Below are 21,251 nucleotides of genomic sequence, written 5' to 3'. Positions count from 1 at the left end.
TGAGAAAGTTCAAATACTTTCCAGAGACTATGGCAGGATTGTATGGTGAAATTTTGCTTTATATTTGAATTCTGTGGTTCTTTGGAATAGCTAAATGCTGCGCCACACCATGTAATCACAATATGTTTCGTGGTATAGCATGGCTGTGCAGCTGAACTGAACCTATTAACTACTTTCATGCTTAATGACAGAGCTCTGACTAATTTGAAAGTACATCAACAATACAGAGTTTACAGTTATACAATATTAACCAGAAGGCTCATTTATGAACAGGCAAGCTATCGCAGGAATTCAGTTTCTTCAACAGCCAGTGAGGCAGACAATCTAAGTTTAGTAACACGCAAGTAAACAGATACAGGTACTGCTGAGACTGCACAGCCAGTCACCAGTATTCATTCAATAGCCTCTTACTGTCATTTTTGGTGAGCTAAACTCTTAACAACACAGCACACAAAATCCTGCAAAATACAGCAAGACAGATAGAGAAGGATATAGCCACTCTCAGGAAAGAATGTGGGCCGAAACACAAAAGAAAAGTCACCAGATCCAAAAATACCTGTTTTTTCTCTTTGCTGACAAGCATTGCAGTGATACTCTCAATCATCTTGTTCAAATACTGCAAAATCTCAGATGCAGGAGTCAAATTTCTAACAGTAAGTTACAGCTACCTGAGAATTGCTCTACAAGTCACGCACTTAAAAGGCTCCGCTTCTTCTGTGTCAGCATACCCTTAACACGGAAGAAAGCTTTACAGATCAGAGCCCCAAAGCCAGTTACACAGGTGTTGTCACCTAGTGATTCCCCTATGGAAGGGCACTTATGATATTGTCACGACATCAGTGCACAGTGCGTGCAGATGCATTTAAAGAGCCAGCAGAACTTGTACCCTGTATTCATGTATGCTGAGTAGAAGTCAGCAGGCGAGCTGTAGTAGTGCTGTCAGCTCACTTGTAAAACGCCAGTCAGCACTGGCTAAAAGAAGAAAAAGAGGAGAGCTATCCCCCGTGTCAGTCAGTGCAACTGAACTAGCTCAGCTTCAGAATAACAGGAGATGAACTGTTTTTGTAAGTGAAGCTAGTGCACACAGGCTTAAAGGACCTGGATTTCACACCACAATCCATACTGTTTTTTTCCTGTTCCAGCTGCACTAATCTTAAATGGAAAAACTATGTAAACTGTTGTATATTTAAAGTTATACTTGCTGAAGTCTGCTCTGACTATACTAAAAATAATTAAGGCCTACAATAGTTTTCAGTGGTTTAATCCTAATGTTCTTCGCAGCAGATAGAGACAGTGACTAATTCTAATAGCTGAGTGAGTTATTTTGACTAAAATGTCGACTGAAGATGAATCTGGTACCTCCTATGACACCAAAGGAGGAAAAAGCAGGGACTAACATAAGGAACATCACCATGTTATCCTTCAAAAGTACTGAAGAGATTCTTACAGAGTGTTTCTAGAGGTTAAAAAGCTTTGCTTGTCCATCCTATTTGTAAATGGAGCAGAAAATCATATATTATCAACCATGCACTACTGTCAAGCATGGCTTTGAATAACCATATGATCATTCTAGCTCTTGGTATGGGGTTGAGCACTGAAACCCATTGCTTACATTTATATTTTCTTGAAGGTTCTTAATGCATTGTATTATATTCCAAGTATAACAATAGAAATTTAGGATTATAACCTTATAGTTTGATACAAGGCAAAAACATACAATTTGCTAGTAACTCCAGAGCATTACACTGTAGAACAAAAATACTAGTTTGCCATTATGTCTCATTCTTCAGTGTTCCTTCTACACTTGCTTCAGAGAGACACTTGGTAAAGGAGCAGTGAATTATCAGAAAACACTGAGAAGAAAAGTATTACCTACACAGTTATTTCTTCATACTTATTGAAAGATTGACTTTTTTAAATTTAAAACTAGACTTACTTCTTTGACAATATTATATACCAGTGTATCAGAATATTTGCCTCATAGCCTTGATGTGCTAATAGAACTTATTTAAATGGCAGTGATTTTACCAGTTACTTAAAATATGCATAAAAGAACAAATAGATTTTTTTTACTCATGACTTACTAGACTTTGATTAAAGGCATTTTTTACAAATAACTACATCCTCAGATCCTTTTTAAGCCTTGTCCTGGTTTTGTCTGGGATAAAGCTAATTTTTTCTTCTTAGTAGCTAGAATAGTGCTGTGTTTTGGATTCAGTATGGGATTTGGTATGGGAAGAATGCTGACAATGTACAAATGTTTTCAGCTGTTGCTAAGAAATCAAGGACTTTTCAACTTCCCGTATCTTGCTAATGTGCAGGTACCCCAGAAGCTGGGAGGGAGCCCAGCCAGAGTAACAGCCCCAAATTGGACAGTGGAATATACCATATCATACAACATCATGCTCAATATATAGATAAGTGTTAGCCAGTAAGTTGCGGGGGTTCTCTCTCTTCCAGGATTGTGATTTTGGGATTTTCTTCTCCAGGATTGCTAGCAGGGAACAGGCTGGGCCTTGGTCAGTGGATGGTGAGCAATTGCATTGTGCATTACTCGTCTGTGTATTTTATTATCTATTACTATTGTTATTATTTGAATTTTATCTTATTTCAGTTATTAAACTATTATCCTGACTTTACTTATTAAACTATTATCTTATCTTGACCCATGAGCTTTACTTTTTTTTTTTTTTTTCCTGATTCTTCTCCCCATCCCACTAAGAGGTAGAAGGAGTGAAGGAGCAGCTGCATGGTGCTTAGTTGACAGCTGGGGTTAAACCATGACAAACCTTAGTTCAAAAATGTCATTACACAAAATTTGGTTTTATGCCCAGTTTTCCAGTATTCCAAATAACTTGCTTCCAAATATTTTGTCCAATGTTTTAGGCTCTCAGAAGCAAAAGAAAATTTAGGTAAATATGATGACAAATGTTTTGCTCTCACCAAAGCCCAAATGTGCGTGAGTTTATTTTGTCAAGAAATTCTGATCAAATTCTGACAAAGATACCACTCTGATGCCTCTGAAGAGAAATGACAGGCAAACAGGTGAACAGACACTGCATTCTGTGATTGTATGGAAGGTTGCTGGCTGGGAGAGCTAGATCAAGATGTACTGTAATAACTTCCACAACATTTAGGTTTATCAATGACAAATTGTGGATAATGTACCTACGTGATGAGAATACCAAGATTCAAATATTTCAACATATTTAAAATGATGACTTACTGTCCAGAAGCAGCTAGCAAATGTACATACAATTTTTCTTTTTCATCTTCCCTCATGCAGCCCCAAACCTCTTGATATTCTTTTGCTACAGGTTATAAACTCTTTGGAATCAGGATGTATATTTTCTAAATTATTATGTAGTACTTCCCACAACAAAACTTGCAACTTGGTGACATTCAAGTGCAAACATGAGATGTATCTGAATAATAAACAACAAAGAAAAAGTGTATTTCCACAATGACTTTCCGATTTGCTGCAGCTAAAGCTTTGATGAGTCTGTTCACTTCACAGCTCTGGTAAAGTACTGATATCTTTCATCACTGCACAAGCTAATATATAAATATCTAAAAGAAGTTGCTGCACTTTAATAAATACTGTATGTATATACTAAGAGAATTACACTATCACTTAAACTTCCAGTCAAAACCACACTATGTATTACACCTATGTTTTCAAATTTCAAAAAAACCCATCACAAAGTTGAAGTACAGAATAACTGTATTGCTCAAGGACTCACAAAAAAAAAAAAAATCTGCTGCATTTATACACTGAATCTTGGTCTTCTGACTACTGACCTAATTCCTCAATAGAAACATGGAACTTTCTCTTAATATTAATAAAAGTATAACATTCAAGCTCCATAATATTGTAGCAGGTTTTACTTGGGTTACTAAATACAGATTAAAGTGCTCAGCTTTTGTTCGAGTTTGAAAATTACAACCACTCATTTGATCTATTTTCAGTAGAGATTTCTACAATTAGGTACTGATAAAGTAAAATTTTGAAAAACAGTCTTCAATTCACTTGACTTTTACCATACTTTCCCAAATTCACAATTTATACCTGCTCAACTTCCAGTTGTAAAATTTTACAAAAATAAAACCCTTTCAAGGTAGAAAAAATAATTATTTCCTTGATACAGCCAGCTGAGGCACTCTGGTTAGTACTGAACAACAGGTCAGCCGAAAGAATCACAGCACTTATGTCTGGTCTTAAGAAAAACACACACACTACTGTTCACACCAGAACATGCAAATAGCAGCTAAAATGAAAATAATTTTGGCAAAAAACAGACAAATTTTTTCTGGTTCTGAGAAGGCTGCAGAAAGAGAAATTGAAGTTTTTGTTCTATGGAAACAAGACTCAAATAACGGAAGAAAAAATTTCGAGACAAAACTACATCCACCTTTAGAAAGGCAAACTAATAAGCGTGTATTATTATTGCAAATCCAGAAAGTAAGTTTGGGGGTTTTCTACGGAAATATTTATTTTGTGTCATATAGTCTTACCTTTCTCTATTAAATTTCAGAGAGTGCAGGATAGCTGGTCGTTTCTGTCGGAGATTCCATAAATGAAGTGCATCATCTGCACTTGCACTGACCAAAGCACCCTAGAGTAGACACAAAATACAGCACAACATATTACTTTCCTGCGGATTCTGTCTTATTCTTAAATAATCCTCACTGTTAATCATCTACCTGTAGAGAATCATATAGTTTCTGAAAAATGGTTGCTTTCTTCCAGAAAAAGTATATTCTATCATAAATAATAGTTAGTTCGAATTGATCTGGTAAATGTAAATATTTTAAATTAGTACAAGATCAGCCAAAGTTAAATTAAAACTGCATCAATTTGAAATGCAAATTAAAGATCTGTACCAAGGTTATACATGTGAACTCATGTATTTCCACATAAGCATAGAGATTAATGAAATGTAGAACAGACAACACTTACTTAAAAAGGTGAGTGTGAAGGATATAACTAAAGATAAATGGATTCATGCACACACAACTGACAGTGTCATGCACAGTTTAGTAGTCATATCAAGACAGTGTGAAATTCAAAACCAGAACTGTGAAAAGAAGATGCAGATAAGAAAGTAGGGACAGGTAGCAGGGGGACAGGATCTGGGAAGAACTAAGATGTAGACAAAAGGACAGAGTCTTTACCACAGATTAGAAATAATCGGAAGACTGGTTCTGCTTCTGGTGCCCCAGAAATGAACATCTTCCAAAGTCCTCTTTGGAAGTCCTCGCAGACCTCTATTTGCCTGGGCATCTTGAATTGAACTTATTCTATCTCCTTCCTACTGTCATTCTCCTCACCATGGAACAGTGATGCCGTGTGAAAATGGACTGTAGAGGAAGCTGTATACTGCTGCTGCAGTGGTCTACTACATTTACACCTTAGATCAAGTCTAGTACAAAGGATTTATCGCTGTGTATTACTATGGCAGAGAGGAACTAGATATTGCCCAAACAGAAGGCAATGCTTTGTTCTAAGGAAGGGCGAGGATGTAACTGAAAGATCAGTTCATACCAACTCTGACTGACTGATAAAATTTTCTTTTTTCATCTTGGATTTCCTTCCTAATCCTAGCAACTGTTCTTTCCAACGTTGACATATGCAAACAAAATTTATGAAGGTGAGACTTCTCTAATACAGTGTATTCCATAATTTGGCCAAGTTATGAGGTTCTAGGAAAAAAACCAAACTGATTTATATGCTCCAGAAAGTTTTCTGGCCTACTAACATCTCCAGAGATCTTCTGCACAGAGCAAGCTATAATCTGTTGCTGTTTCTTCATATTCTTTAAACTTGATTTCAACAAATCATTTACGAAGACTAAGCATGCTGGTTTGATTGATGACCCCTGCAATTGCTTTTTCTTGCTTCAAGTAGTAGCATAACCCCAACTATTGAGTTTTTAGCCAATAACCGTGAATATAGTTCCATAGAAAGATTTAGCTCATTTATTAATTTATATTTAAAACAGGACTGTGCAGCATATTTTGTAATTTAATGGATTTTACATCTGCCTGCAAACATTCATGTATTCATGTATTGACTGCCTTTTGTTCAGTACTTTATACTGATATATATGAAGGTAATACTCGTGTGCAGTCCCATAAATAGTCTTCTAAAAGGCTATATGGTGAACGCCCTCTGGATGTACGCCACTTACTTGTTGGCACAATTTGTCAATGTGAAAAGGTATATCACTCAACTACAATACATAAATTGACTTATTCACCTAAATTTATACAGAATCTGAATAAATGTGCCTTACCTCATTGATTAAGAACTGGAGCTGCAGAACTGCAGCACCACTTTCATGTTGGCAGTAGCAATCAACACCAGGCCTGCCCAATCTGTTGTCATCAAAGTCAAGGATTCTAACAGTCATGTTGTCACCAGAAGTAAAAAGGAAAAGACCAGAACTACCAACTAAACTCTAATTAACCTTTAATTAACCTCAGTTCTTTTTGCTTACTGTAAAACAAAAGAATTCATGCTGACTTTCCACCATTCTAACTAAAGTACCAACATCATCAGGCTGAAACACGTGCAGCTGTGAGTGATCTGTTCTTGCCTGGGTTTTTTTCCTGTGAAATAAAGTACATGAATTAATCCAAAAATTCAGCAGGATGCATCTTAAATTTCTTTTTATGTATTATTGGTTCACATAACACATGAATATATCAGATTTTTGTACTTATCAAGACATTATAAAATTAATAATTTTGGACTAAAGTCAGTAACACAGTTATGTAGCAGGCTTTCTTTTTTAAATCCAAGAAAACATTTTTTAGAGTGAGTCATTTCACATTTACATAAAAGTTCACATGTAACTATTGATCTCTGTCTCATCAACAGAAATACAATGCAGTGCTATGCAGAGTTAGCAAAGTCTAGCTATGAACTATATCCTCTAGTTCAGTCCCCAGTCTGAGTGGAACCATGTTTACACTGTTTCTGGTAACGCAGCTAGTTCACTTGGAATCAACATCAACATATTGATTTGCAGCAACATCTTGTTGTCCAGATACATCATTGTCACGGTTTGAGGCTGAGCCGGTCCCTAATGCATGACAGACGCTCTCTACTAACCCCTTTCCCCTCCCAAAAGGGAAAAGGAGAGAGAACAAGAGAGAGAGAGACTTTACAGTTTGGAAAAGAAAACTAAAACAGCTTTAATGAAACAATAACAATAAAAGAAAATATAATAAGAAGAATAAGGAAATAATGAAATACATACAATATGTACAAATATATGCAAAACCAATACCGAACCTAACTCCCCCCACCCTGATGACAATATGTCACCACCACACTGCAGGGCTGGCACTGGGGCAGTCCCAGGCTGGACTCGGCAGCAGACAGGGATGGGATGCAGGAGCTGGACTCAGGCACTGGATTCGGGGATGCACAGATTGGGATCAACGACAGAAGAACAGACAGAGCCCTCCTCAGATGTTGGCCATCGAAGAAGAGAGGAAGAGAGAGCGAGACCCTCGTGATCTCTCAGCTTTATACGGAATATGACATATACGGGATGGAACACTCTGTTGGTCAGGTTTGGGTCACCTGTCTGGTTCGCTCCTCCCTGCAGGTGCGACCTTTTTTGTGCTTGCGACCCTTTTCACTCCCAGCCCCCAACACAGTGTACAAGATTTAGCAGTGACCTTGGTCGCCATAAGAACAAGTACAAGCAAAGGCCTCTCTGCACACCGTTCCTTGGTACGAGCTATAAACATCAGGCCTTATCACTGCTAGAAGCAGTCACTGTCTGGAAAAACACGCTGCTGTTTCAGAAAATGCCGTTAGTTAGAGGAGACTTAACTGGAAAGTTAAAGCACTAGAACAGAATTAGTTCTGATTTAGCCCAAACCAGGACAATCATGAATGTAGTTTTCTATCTGTTTTCTTTCAGTCTTTTTCTCTGCATGCTAAAATGCCATCTCCCTAACTTAGATGATGGCCTTTCCCATCTGTCAGAGACTTTAACAAGAAACTGCTGTTCCAGAAAATTACCAAAGATAAAAAGTAAAACAAGAGAGGATATGAAATATATTATTAACAACCATGTTGTATGAAACAGGTGAAACACCTTTGTATGTATTCAAAACATCAAGATTATGATCAGAAACAAGATTTTATAATGTAAAGCCCTATCTACTCGTAATATATGATCATATTAGCATATTGTAAAATCCTGAAGAAAAATGCCAACTGTCCACCTATACTGCAGGCAAATGTCAGAATCTTTACTTCCCCTTTCACAGGTGAAAAGACTTGTAGTAAACTATTCTAAAATTTGCCTTAGGCCAGTAAAGTCCAAATTAGCACATTTGAGGGTTAAAATGTAATACTTTAAAGTAGTTACTTTTTCAATTGTTAAACAAGCAGTTTAATGGAGACCACTGACCTTGAGAGACCTGAGCTCTACTCCTGATTTTGCTAACTGGTCTACTGGATAACCTTAGGGGAAAAAAAAGTGTCTTTACTTCCCTGTGCCTTCATTTCCCTATTTGTAAGCTGGAGATAGTGTTTTACAAAAGAACGCAAGATCTCCTTTCACAGTGATTTCAATGTACTTGTACCTACAGATTAAAATCTGTGCATAAACCACCATAACTACATCATAGGACAGCAAGGTAGGGAAAAAAAACCTAAGTAACTTTATTCGTCACTTTTTCCCAAACTGTAGTCTTGAATATGTTCATAATTGATAAAATAATAAAAAACTGTGCATCACTTAAATATCTTATTTAAAATGGACAATAAAGATATAGAGTAGTCTATGATACTTTTTAAGGGTTGATGTTAATCTTCTGGTCCATTTTGAATGACTGCTCTATGGCACTCTTTTTTTATACTGTTCCTCACTACTCGTTGCAAGGTAAGAGGAAGCAAGACTAGCATCAAAACCAACCAACCCACCCACCCACTAGGGATTTCAAACTGAGTGAAAGTTTTAACACATACGTGCTTTCCCTTTAACTTGAGCTTTATATTAAATATAAATGCATGGAGCCAGCTAATGATCGTCCTTAATGAAAATTGCACTAGTATTGCCCTGATTAAGCGGCTGTCACCCTTCAGCATCAGGATCATGATAAATCAGTTTTCTAGGAAACATCCTAACAAAGCAGATAGATTATTTCAGTGTATCCCACACAAAGAACTCTTCAATAATTTACATTTATTTGCATAAGTCTTCACCCTGAAATACTTCACAGGTTACCAAAATAACGGAGAAATTGTGCCTTCTGCTTCAGTCTGGCCAGTTGCCCTGAAGTAAGGACTGATGCTTAAATAGCAGCATTATCACTGACTGATGGTGGTTTTCAAACATTCTGGGAGCTGCGGTGAGGTCCTTCCAGCAGAAGGAGCTGAGGAGATACGATGAATTGGCACATGTTCTCGGCACCTTAGCCCATCTTCTGTAAATTCTGTGCTTTGCTGTCAAGCATGGAGGATGTGGTGGTTTGGTGTCTGGTGGGGTTTTGGTGCGGTTTTGGTAGTGGGGGAGGAGGCTACAGAGGTGGCTTCTGTAAGAGGCTTTGAGAAGCTCCCCCAGCTCAAACTTCAGACCCGCCTCTGGCCAAGGCCACGCCAATGGCACCTCTGCGAATAACTGTGTTTAAGAGTGAAAGAAGAGGTTGATTGTGTCTCTTTGTTCTGTTTGCGTTGGTGAGTGAAGGGGGATGGGAGAGAGACAGCCTTGCGGACACCCCGGTCAGTGAGGAAGGAGAGGGGCAGCTGTGCCGGAGCAGAGGTTCCCCTGCGGCCCTCGGTGGGGTGGCGGCTGAGCCCCTGCAGCCCCTGGAGCCCAGCGGTGGCCCCGAGGTCGCCCTGCAGCCCGCGGAGGGCCCCGGGCCGGAGGGGCAGGGACCGGGCCCGGAGCAGCCGCGACTGCGGCCGCGCTGGAGCCGCCCGTGGGTGGGAGGGCGGCAGCCCCGGGAGGGACCCGCGCTGGGGGGTTCTGGGGAGCTGCGGCCCCGCGGGAAGGACTCGCGTTGGGGCAGTTCCTGGAGGGCTGTCTGCCGGGAGAGGGACCCCGCGGTGGGGCAGGGGAGGGCTGCGAGGGGCCCTCTCCCTGAGGGGGAAGGAGCAGCGGAGACACCTTGTGCCGGACGGACTGTGACCCCCATTCCCTGCCCCTGCGCTGCTGGGGGGGAAGAAGCAGCAGAGCTGAGACCAGGAAGGCCAGAGGGTTGTGGGAGGAAGGTGTGTTGTAGTCAAGACCTGGTTGTACCTCTCATTATCCTTGATGGTTGTGGCTGTTTGTATTAAATGTGTGTTGTTATCCCCAAGTTGAGTCTGTCTTTTGCTCGTGACCATGACTGGTGAGTGAGCCCTCCCTGTCCTTTGTCTCCACCCTCAAGCCCTTCTGGTTGCATTTTCTCCTCCCCGTCCCTCAGGGGTCTGGGTGGAGGTGAGCGAGCGGCCGCGTGGTGCTTTGTTGCCAGCTGGGTAGGCTCAAACCACGACAGAGGAGTACAACCTTACATCATCAAATCTTTTCATACCAGTGTACTCTACCAGGACATACATCAGAATTACATAATACAGGCTTTGGACTGAATTTATTCTTTTGCTTTAGCCTTTTTATTAAATAATGACTCTGCTATCAGGTAGAGTGGAATATCTCTGAAGATATTAAAAGGGGGGACTAATACAGATACATCTGAATATCTCAAAGTAGACATCATGGATTTCAAGGATAAAAGCCAGTCACTATCTTCTCTCTCTTATCAGTATGTTGGATCTCGCAGGGGCCTTCACAGACATGCCAGATTATCCTAATTTATACATGAAAGGGAAAAAGATGAAAAATAAGCCTGGATATCTGTTGGGATCTAGAGTAAAACAAGTAGAATCAGAATTATGTGCATCAAGCAGTGAAATTGTGACAGTAATAACATCCTAATAGAAAAAAAGTTCATTCTGAAAACAACATTTACTACTCGTTTTAAGATCTGTATATGTGAAATAGGATATTTTGCTTTGTATTCACTTGTATGCAACAGTTTTTCATAGAAAATTTTGACATCCTGTTATTCCAAAGCTTATCATTACTCTGAAAAAAAAATTAAAAAATCAGTTGTTAGGATGCCTAATTTTAAGTACTTGCATTCAGCTTCGAAGATGTAGACTTCCATGACAGCACAATACATTGTTAACAAAGAATTAACACTCTCATGTCTCTGGCAATTCCATCACAAGTTGAAGGAAAATTTCCATTTCCCAATATTACAACCCAATTCAGATTTTCTTTTCCAAATCCCTTTGGTAACTTGTATAAAGATCAGTTATTATATATCTGATATTCTCATGTTATATTCATACTCACTGTATCTTGAATGCCTGATGTCAGAGCATATGTGGATATGTTTTACTGGAAAGAAAAGTTGCCAGTGAATGAGTACATACACAGGAGAGGTATCAATGGGCAAAGCTTCTCATAAGCATGATCTATGACTAAAGTTTCCACAGTATCCCACATCTTTCTTATTCCATGACTCATTTTTACTATATGATACACACAGACCTGATGCCTTCTCATTCTTCTCAAAGGTTCCATTAGTTAGTATTAACGGAATCCAAAGACTTGAAAGTCTTCTGTGTTTGCCAAGAACTAAAAGTGCCGATATTTTAGAAATGACTCCTGGAGTTAAGACCAGTGTCACCTGCAGCAGGTATTTAACTTCTTAGGACCAGAAGGCAAGACATGTTTTCTTCATTAAGATGGGTGATTCTTTAACAGTGTCAGATTAAATCTTTTTGCAATAACAAGGACTGCACTTTGATTTGTTCCTCCTTTGGAAGGCAGAGGAACTGAAGACATGGTATCATAAAGGACTTCCTGACAAGGCATGCCAGTGAGCTAACAAATATCCCCTGTCAAGTAAAACCTGTTTAATTACATATGGCACCTTTTCAAAACCAAAACTCTTCTGTAGAAGAAAATGACACCAAGCTATATATATAAGCAACTCTAATTTTTTTTGATGACTTAACTAACTTCTTCCATGATTAAAAGCAATTTATGTACAGAAATGAATGCTAAAGGGGTTATAAATATTAAACAGAAGCCGTGGTCTCACATCCACCATTTTATTAAAAGACAGATATAGAAATGGACAATCCCCATTTATGGCCTCTCCTCTAAAACATTTGAGAATTGTGGGGTGCCGCAGGAGTAGCACGGCTGCTTGAAGGAGTCCTGTCATCTGATCCACACTGACTGGTACATATTTGAGTAAGAATATGCAGCACTCTAAGAGCAGATGCTTGTGCACCGGGGTTACTCCATTATATAAACAAAGCGTACAATTGATTTGGCTTGTAACTTGAATACAGGATAGCTCTTTCTTGCAGAAGACCTATTCCACTGAGTTGAGTGATTTATCAGCTTTAAAAGCATCAGTGTATTTAACTAAATAATTAAGTATTAGAATGGCTGAAGAATTTCAACCCTACCACTAACCATCTAAACTAATGAGGTTAGTCACTTGTTTGTGTATCACAGGATGGATTTTGTTAAAAGATAACAATTATTAAAACATCATCTTTATCACCTAGATTTGCAGTTCTGAATATAGCTATTTTCTGTTCCTGGAATACATAGTTTTACTGTTCCTTCGCAGAATTTCTGTAGGTCTCACATACATTAATTTTCTGTCTACTAAGGAGAGTGCATATTCTGGTACAAATACATACCACAGTCCTAGGTTTTGTACTTCAAATGGGCTTCAAACTGAGTTTTTCTCTCTTTCCATGAGATATTTTCTCTTTGTGTTTCTGAAGTATATTGCTCCTGTGTTTAGTTATCCTCACTATTAAGAATGTCATGCTGTATGTACATTTAGCTTCACTTTCAAGCCTTTGGATCTCATTATGCCTTTCTATGCTAAATTGAGCAACTTTCTATTAGCAGAAATTTCCTCCTTTGAAACTGTGATGAAGCTATATATTGTTTAAAGGTTCATTCACTGGGTTGTTTGAGCATTTCCATTGTTCCAAGGAATGTGGTCTATAACATCAATATGCGCAAAAAAATACTTTAAAACTCTTTCATTCAGACATTTCAGTGTTTATCCAACCACAAGATAATACAGATGCTGAGGTCATACACTACATTCTTTTCAGACAGAGCAGTGCTGCCTAAAATATTACATAATTTTATTATTTAACAGGAAACTGCTCACAGCTTGTTAGTCAGTTTATGAGCAATTCCTCAAATTCATCAACTGCATCAGCTCTATTTTCATCTGTTTAGTACTGGATGATTCCAGAGGTCTCTGGTACAACACAGAAAATACTTCACAATCAAAAACTTATTAAAAGGAGGTTCAATATGTTAAATTAGGCAGTAATTTCATTCCTGTCCCAGAAAAAACCCCAACATTTATATAAATTTCAGTTAAGCTATATTAATACTCAGCACTTCTGTGAATCAATATACTTACTTTTGACACTTAATAAAGAAAGATGTTAATCTAGAATTTCATTTGTTAAGCAAGAATAGATGTGTAAACCACACAAGAACTCACGAGCTATCAATAGAAGTCAAAACTGGCAATGAAACTATTTAAGTTTGAATATATAAATTTTTTTTAAAAAATAATTTAATTGAAGAAAATTTAATTTTGTATTTGACAAATTTTCAGTGAACTATCTGGTGGGGTTTTTTCCTTAGGTATAGTACAATATATATGATACTATAAACGTGCCTATGTTAGAAGGCATCCCAAATATCAGAAGTCAACCTTAAATAGTTTTGTCTTCTATTAGTGTAAAACTCATATTTTTTTAAGAAAATTTTATAGCAACAAATTACATGGAAGAGTTATTACCTTTTTCCTAGTGCAAGACATAGGTTAAATGTTACCTACATTTCATCACTCTTATAATCCTCCTGAGACCTAATTATTATATTAGATTTTGAAATAAAGTACACTATAGCCTACAGTTAATCAGCCCTTCCATTCAATTTACATGAAATAGGTAACCAGCAGCTGAATAAAATGTATTTCAGGAAGCCCTTTTGGTGTAAATGAGTAGAAACTATGATTTTGCCACTTTAAACAGACACTTGTAGATTGTGTTAAACAAACGACATTCATGTTTGATGCCAGCTGTATGTTTTATTTGAATTAAAATTTATAATCACATTAGTTAACATGGATTAAAACATGATAAAGGTTTGAAAGCATAGTTGATGATACTGAATGACTTCCAAAGAGCATTTACATTTTAAGAAAAGACTGACCACTTCTGGGAATAAAACAGGACGTAGCAGAAATCTCTCAGGATCCCAGTTTTTCCATGCCAGTTACTGAAAGTCTGCATGTTTCAGTGAAGCAGGACACTGGTTCAGAACTTACCATACTAATACAGTATTATTTCAGAATAACCCAATTCTAGATCTTGTTGGACAAGAATCAAAAGGGATCAAAACTACTTTTAGACTTGGCAATCCAGATTAAAAAGACAGAGAGCTCTGCCTCCCTCCAAGGGATTATTCTTTGCAGAATTTGAGAGAACTGAAACACTGCCACGGCCGAAGCATAGCTCTAATGCTGAGGATCTGCCAGGTAACTGACAGCAAGATGGTGCTAGTGGGAGTGGTGCCTTCCAATAAACCCTCTCTACAGAATGAAGAGAGCCAGCAGCGTCTGTTGAGGCTGGATGACTATCAGTCCAGCTGTGGTTTATTATTGCTATAATCTTTGGCAAGATCCACAGGTTTTGTTACCTACTTCAGGAAGCAGATCTGCAGTAACAGCTGCAGATCCAGCCAGCATAGCACAATTTGAAACACCACCAGGGCCCTGGTCTTTACTCAAGACAACGAGGAAAATGCCTTAAGCCCATCTAATTTGTGTTTCTGCAGTGTGATGTGAGTGAGGAAGCCTTCAAAAAAACCAAACTGGGCAGAGGAAGCAAGACACAATGTAGGTCATCCATACTGCTTAACGGAGAAGCCCCCATATTAATTTTAATTGTTAAGCTAGGTTTCATCTAGGGAAAGACAGCTTTTATAATCTAAACAGAATCCTAAGAGCAATCTATCATACATTTTGTATGAGTAAAAGAGAAAAGAAACCTGGAGCAAAACAGGGAGAAATCCAGCTTGACAGTGTACACACACATCAATTGTGTGAACCTCTCCACACACTGATTTTCAGAAGTTGGAGATATTACTTGCATAGCCATATTGAAGTTTTAGTACATAAACTGTAAGTAGGATGAGGAAAGGTGACAACTGACTAGTTAAAGCCTTTCACTAATGTGAAAGTCAAACCAGAAATCTTTCGCAGGTTAAACATGGAGATGTACTGTTACCTTCCATTCTGCTAAACCCTAACATTACTGAACATTCAGTAGTATAAAAGCTATATATATTCTATTCCATCCCACAAACAATAATCACAAATATCACATTTCTTTAATCCTATATTGTCTGCAAGATTTGAAAAGCAGATTCAAATATAAAGAGCACCTCTGCATAGACACTGTTTCTGCACCTTTACATTCCTGTTTTGTTTTTTACAAATGCAAATTTACTAATCTAAACGGGAAAAAAAAGTTTTATTTTTCCTAGTACTGTCATTTCAAATTCAGCACAAAAACTAGCATCTAGATTAATTTTAAGGTAGATAAAAGAACATAAATAAAAAAGGTTGATATGGAGCCAAGTCTAGAGGAAGAGAGATATCTATCTTCATTTCACTTCAATGCATATAACCATCACATTGCTTAGGATGTCTGTCTAGGAAAACATTGGGGTGATTCTGAATTCAGAAACCGGACTGCCGATTTTCGGTTGTCACCCTCTGTGAATTAACTTACCAAAACAAGCAGAAGATTTCCAATACTTGAAGCTCAAGAGTCTATCAGTTTTCCAAAGGAATATATATTTATTAGGGAAGGACCACAATATATTTGCTAAATCAGCTTAAAACAGTTAATCAGACTCAAAAAGACAAGTGCAAGCACACACACACAAACACACTGGGATAGAGACAAATGTTTAAAAGAAGAAGGGAGAAATACGAAGATAGCAAGGAAAGGAGGATATAGCTGATCAGTGCTTGCAAAAGGCAGAAAAATGAGATCATTCCCACCAGAAAGTCACTGACTCAGCATAGGACAATCATAACTTTTAATGCAAAAAGTATTTAAAAATTAAGGAATTGCAGTGGAACAAAACTTTTACCTTCTTATACACTCCAGACAAAACAAAACAAAACAAAACAAAACAAACCACAAACAAACAAAAAATCCCAGTTCTCTTCAACAGTCTTCTCATGTTGTGATTTTCATACTTTGGAAGGAATCGGAATCTTCAAAGCACATGTAAATAAATTCAGTATAGTTTTGCACAAGGAAATGCCAGTATCTGTATAGATAAAGCAGGAGCTGTACAAGAAGGTCTTCTGAGAATACTGATGTACTAGAACAAGCATTGACAAGATGTAGCCACAGCTGCTGACAATACTTGGAGGCTTTCTTGTCTAAATTTGATGATGGATCTCTTGTAAAGACAACATATACTCACATCTTAATACATGATAAAAATAATAGGCCATAGCTTGGATAAAGTTACATAGTTTACATATTTTACAACATAACACTAATTTGTACCATGAAAAACTGGACTGATTAGTAAGTAAATGGAAAGAGAAGAAATGCCTCTGAAAGGGATGATGTCAAATTGACTGTGTTTAAAGGCAAATGTTTATTCCCACTGGGTCTTCCCACTCATCTGCCAAAGACAGGCATCAGAACCTGAAACTGATAGGTGTCTACAACAGCTACTTTCCTGCAAGTCAAGCTATGATTATGTAGAATATGTACATTCAGTATTTATACTAATTTTTCCACAAGAATATGAAGACCTCACAAAAAGTCTTCTGCTATTGTACCCCACAGTGAAACATTCTTTTCTAGATTCAGATTTGCCAATGAGTTCAGCTCTGTACCATAAAAGAGGTTAATTCCTAGACCAGACCTTTGCTATCCAACTCAGGTGTCCCATTTTTCTTGTGGCTTGATTTCAATTTTGTTTCAAAACAATTAACTGTTGAGAAGAAGCCCTAGCCTACAAACAAACATTTCCCTTTGAGGAATAAAAGAACTGTAAACTCACCACATCAAAGCTTTTCCTGGGACTAAGATCTGCATTTCCCTGACTACAAAGAGTTAGATGGCATTGGTTGCTCAACATGATTTCTATGATTTCAGAACAAAATTATGATTTTTTTTTAAAATTAAGGCATATGTACTGAAGCACATTTTAAATCCAATTCATAAAGACATTTATACTTCCTACAGCCTATTCTAATCTTTAGCATTCATATTCATTGCACACTTATCATCTAACAGACTTTTATTATTAATGGTACTGTAAAATGATAGTGGTAGTATGTCCTGGTTTGGCTGGAGCAGAATCACAGCCCAGCCACCAGGCGGGCCGTTGGCAGGTTCAGGTCAGCCAGGGCAGCTGACCCGAGTTAGCTGCAGGTGTAGCCCCTACCATAGTGTCATGGTCATTATAAAGGGGGATGGTTTGCTAAGGAAGGGGAGCTCCTGTGGGGTTCTCTCTGCCCCTGATGACTGCTCTCCTGTTGATTGTGAGGGCTGCATGTTTGTTTGGCTGAGTATAACTTTGTATACCTTTGTTGGTGTTGGTCTTGTTTCATTAAATCCGTTCTCCACTCGTGGGTCTGCTCTCCTTTTCCTGATTGCCCTTCCTGGCTGGTGATAGAGCAACCGTTACAGTTTAGCCCTGGATATGGGCTAAATGTAGACGTGGTATCAAAATTAAGTGGGCCCTCTGATACTAAAATGAATGAATGGTTTATCTACCTATAACTCAAATTTATACCATAGATTTTATATAGCTTCAGTTTGCAAATCAGTAAAATGTTAAAGTCTCAAGATTTAAAGCTGAGCTTACTGTAGGCAATAGAAAAGTTTGTCTAACAGATTTAGGAGGATTAATTTATACACTAGCAATCCACAGCACTTTAGAATCAAAGGTTATGAGTCAAGCTATTCTTTTTCTTTACTACTGCATGACAATAAATACTTGTAACTTTCATTTCTTCTGAATTACAACTCTGCATGAGGGTATGTACAATTTACCTGCTGACTCCAACTACTACAGTGATTTTGTTCCATCTGGAAAGCACAAGTACTTCTGTTCATTGAATATACACATTGCACATTATTTCCCTGATGTATCTGTTAATGAATAGGATCCAGAAATAAAAATGTTGTAAGAAATTAATTTGCAATGTTAAATTTCATATTTCTGCTATTCTGCCCCATTACTACTATAGACTATGGTGGCTGAAAGAGGAAAATAGCTTTTGATACTTAGAGTTTAATGGGGAAAGATGATGTTGTTGTTCCTTGTGGTTTTTGGAAGGAGTTGGTTTTAGGTAATACAGATAATACCCTAAATTACTGTCACCTTCAAGATAATCATGCTTGTGGATGACCAGTGTATTATGCATCTTGCTTTACCTAACAGAGTCCAGGACAAAGACACTAGCTTTAATGCACTCTACTGCAATGTTTTTAAAACCCTGTTTCCTGTAAAAGACATTATCTTTAGGTACAAAATAGCCAGATGTTGGCTGTATTTGTCCCACAATGATATCCCCAGAAATACTGTTCCTCTAGAATGCTTCAGGTGCCACAGCTGGACCTGGTTTCACTGCTCTGGAGCCTGCTGAAGAGAAGAAATTCTTCAAGAGAAGGAAACAGAGAAGAGAAAAGCTACTGTAATTGTTTACGATTTGTAGTAAACTAGAAAAGGCCTGGCAGAAATACAGGTGGCAAAGCACAAATCAGGACAGCTCCCCCTTTTAGGCCTTGTTTGAGTCATATACCACAAATCCCAAGCTCTACACCAAGGTGCTTTGCATGTCAAAGTGTCCTGTGTTAACGCAGGTATGTTTTGACATAATTTTTTGCAAGAAAGATTATGAAACCTGAACCATATTCGTACTTAATTTGCCAAGATTCTCACTTTTTCTAGCGCTGAATTTATCTCGGATCTTTGTGTAACACACCATGTTGCTACAAAATGAGTAGTCAATTATTGATTGTCTAACCGAAGCTCTTACTATAACATCCTTTCATCATTAGCTCTCTTCTGTTTCCAGCTCCAGTTTTACAAATTGTACTAGAATTGCTGGATTAGCATTAAAATGAACTGTAAGAAGAAAAAAAAAACACTAGACAAAGTACTAAAAAAAAAAGGTTACTCTGGGGCTAAATTTTTACAACTAAAATTCTCTCATAATTAATGGACAAAAAGCAACTTTCTCTGGTTGTCAGAGCATGAAAATATCTAGTCTGACCTCTTGACTTACCTCAATGAATGTAATACTGTTTGTTTAACAGAAGCCTGTCTTCCAGAAAGGCAATAAAGTTCAAGAATTCAGGAAATGAAGACTCTGTCAGTTTCCTTGGTAGTTCATTTCAGCTACCTCCATTTCAACTAACTACATTGCTAAAAATATTAAAACAATTTGTCAGACTTTAATTCCAAGCCACTAATACATTCCTCTGTTAGCTTAGAAAATCTTTTAAGCCATTTTATTTCCATGAAAGGCCATGTACAAAGCAGTGAAATCATCATTCAGTCTTTTTAATAAACTAAATCGGACTGAGATCCTCAAGTCTTTCATTATAACACACTTCCTCCAGCCAAGTCATTTTTATATCTCCTTAAATCTATCGAGATTTCTACAGTTGTCTTTCACATTCACAAAACCAAAAAGACAAGGCAAGCAAAAGGTAGAGAAAACAGTGAAAGCTTCCCTAATAAGCACTGCCTTCTGGTTACATAGCCCTTATCTAGATTTCACAGACTGGTAATTTCTATCTCTGCTACAAGAAAAGCCTTAACCATCAGTGCAGAATAAATTAGTAATGTTGCAATTGACTGTTAAACTTCAGTACCACTAACACAGTCCTGTTGGTAAGGCAATGAACAAATTCTTCAAATAACCCTTACATTAAGGTACAGAATCATAAATGGAGAGGTATATCATGTATTCACTTCTCAAGAAAATGAGACATGCGTTCTGCTGGGAAATAGATTTATTAATTTTATCTTTAAAATACCAACTGCCTCATGAGAAGACAGCCTTATCTCTGAAGATCAAGTAATCTACTGGCCTTTTTCTGCAGCCACTTAAGAGAGATCTTCCAATACTCTCCCAGTTGAGTCCAGGGGCAGTGAGTACGCCCCAGATCAGAAAAAGTAAATGAACACTCTTTTTCTTTGCACCTTCTTTTCAGGTAAAGATTGGACAGAGCTGTGATGTTGTATGGCAGGCATGAAGTCTTTGGTATGTAAATCATAGCTGCTGCTACTCACAAAAGTATTGGAGCTTCTGGGGTGGTTTGGGCTGCCACCTATAATCAGACTTGTGTGTTTCCTAACCAGGAAGACTGCCAGAAAAGTAATGGTCTGTAGCTAGTTGGTATAATCAAAGTCTCTGCTATTAAGCAGCAGGGAGAGAGACTGCCAGATAAACTTCTGGGACACTTTGGGAACATTTCTGTCCAAGAAACAGATTTCTCAATGTTAATTAGTTTTCTGTCTCTTCCTCCTCTCCCCCGCCCTGGCTTCTAAATCAACATGTGACTTAAAAGACAGGTAGACCTTTCTAAATTATAGACTATTCTTGTGCACTCTGTGGCTCAAAATAGCAGCTATCTCAACTGTTGAACTCCTATCATAGCCAAAACTGGACTTCTAACTAGAGAAGGATCCCAGTATCAAAAAACATTTACACAGTCCTAAAGCAGATTCTCGGAGTATGTTCCTTAGCTATAGAATTACTCTTATTAGCTACAGATTTCTACTAAATTGTTTGATAGCGTTATTCAAGGCATTGTGTTCAACCTAGAAAGCCTGACTACTCTGAAAACTCTTTAATGAAAATATTTTAGCCTTATAGTGCAGTCCAGCACCAAGAAGAACTCTAATTGTACCTCTCAGTTTGAGGGTTAATCTTTATGTACTTCATGAATGTGATTGTCGTTTAGAAGTTTTATTTTTTTTCCTTATTACTGAGAAAGCCACAGACAAAACCCACAATTTTTATTGTGTCACTAGAGATACACATAAAATTCCTTGTCTTAAAGCACATAAACCTTTAAAAATAAACTTCTTGCTATACACTAAATTATAAACATCTCCCAA

The 21,251-nt window shown here is 37.8% G+C and overlaps 1 protein-coding gene across 2 annotated transcripts in view; it reads right to left on the bottom strand.

Moving 5' to 3' along the window:
- STXBP5L (syntaxin binding protein 5L) overlaps nt 1-21,251 on the bottom strand; it is a 205,773-nt gene that overhangs the window by 125,588 nt on the left and 58,934 nt on the right. For both annotated transcript variants that reach the window (XM_086464591.1, XM_086464596.1), the window contains exons 3-4: nt 6,297-6,378; nt 4,516-4,616 (exon numbers count right to left, since the gene is read on the bottom strand). In XM_086464591.1, the coding sequence (XP_086320717.1) occupies nt 4,516-4,616; nt 6,297-6,378 (183 nt within the window). The remainder of the gene's footprint in view (nt 1-4,515; nt 4,617-6,296; nt 6,379-21,251) is intronic.

This window comes from Leptosomus discolor, chromosome 1 (genome assembly GCF_034619465.1).
Source record: "Leptosomus discolor isolate bLepDis1 chromosome 1, bLepDis1.hap2, whole genome shotgun sequence".
NCBI lineage: Eukaryota > Metazoa > Chordata > Aves > Leptosomiformes > Leptosomidae > Leptosomus > Leptosomus discolor.
This window is presented reverse-complemented; position numbering and strand designations above follow the sequence as displayed.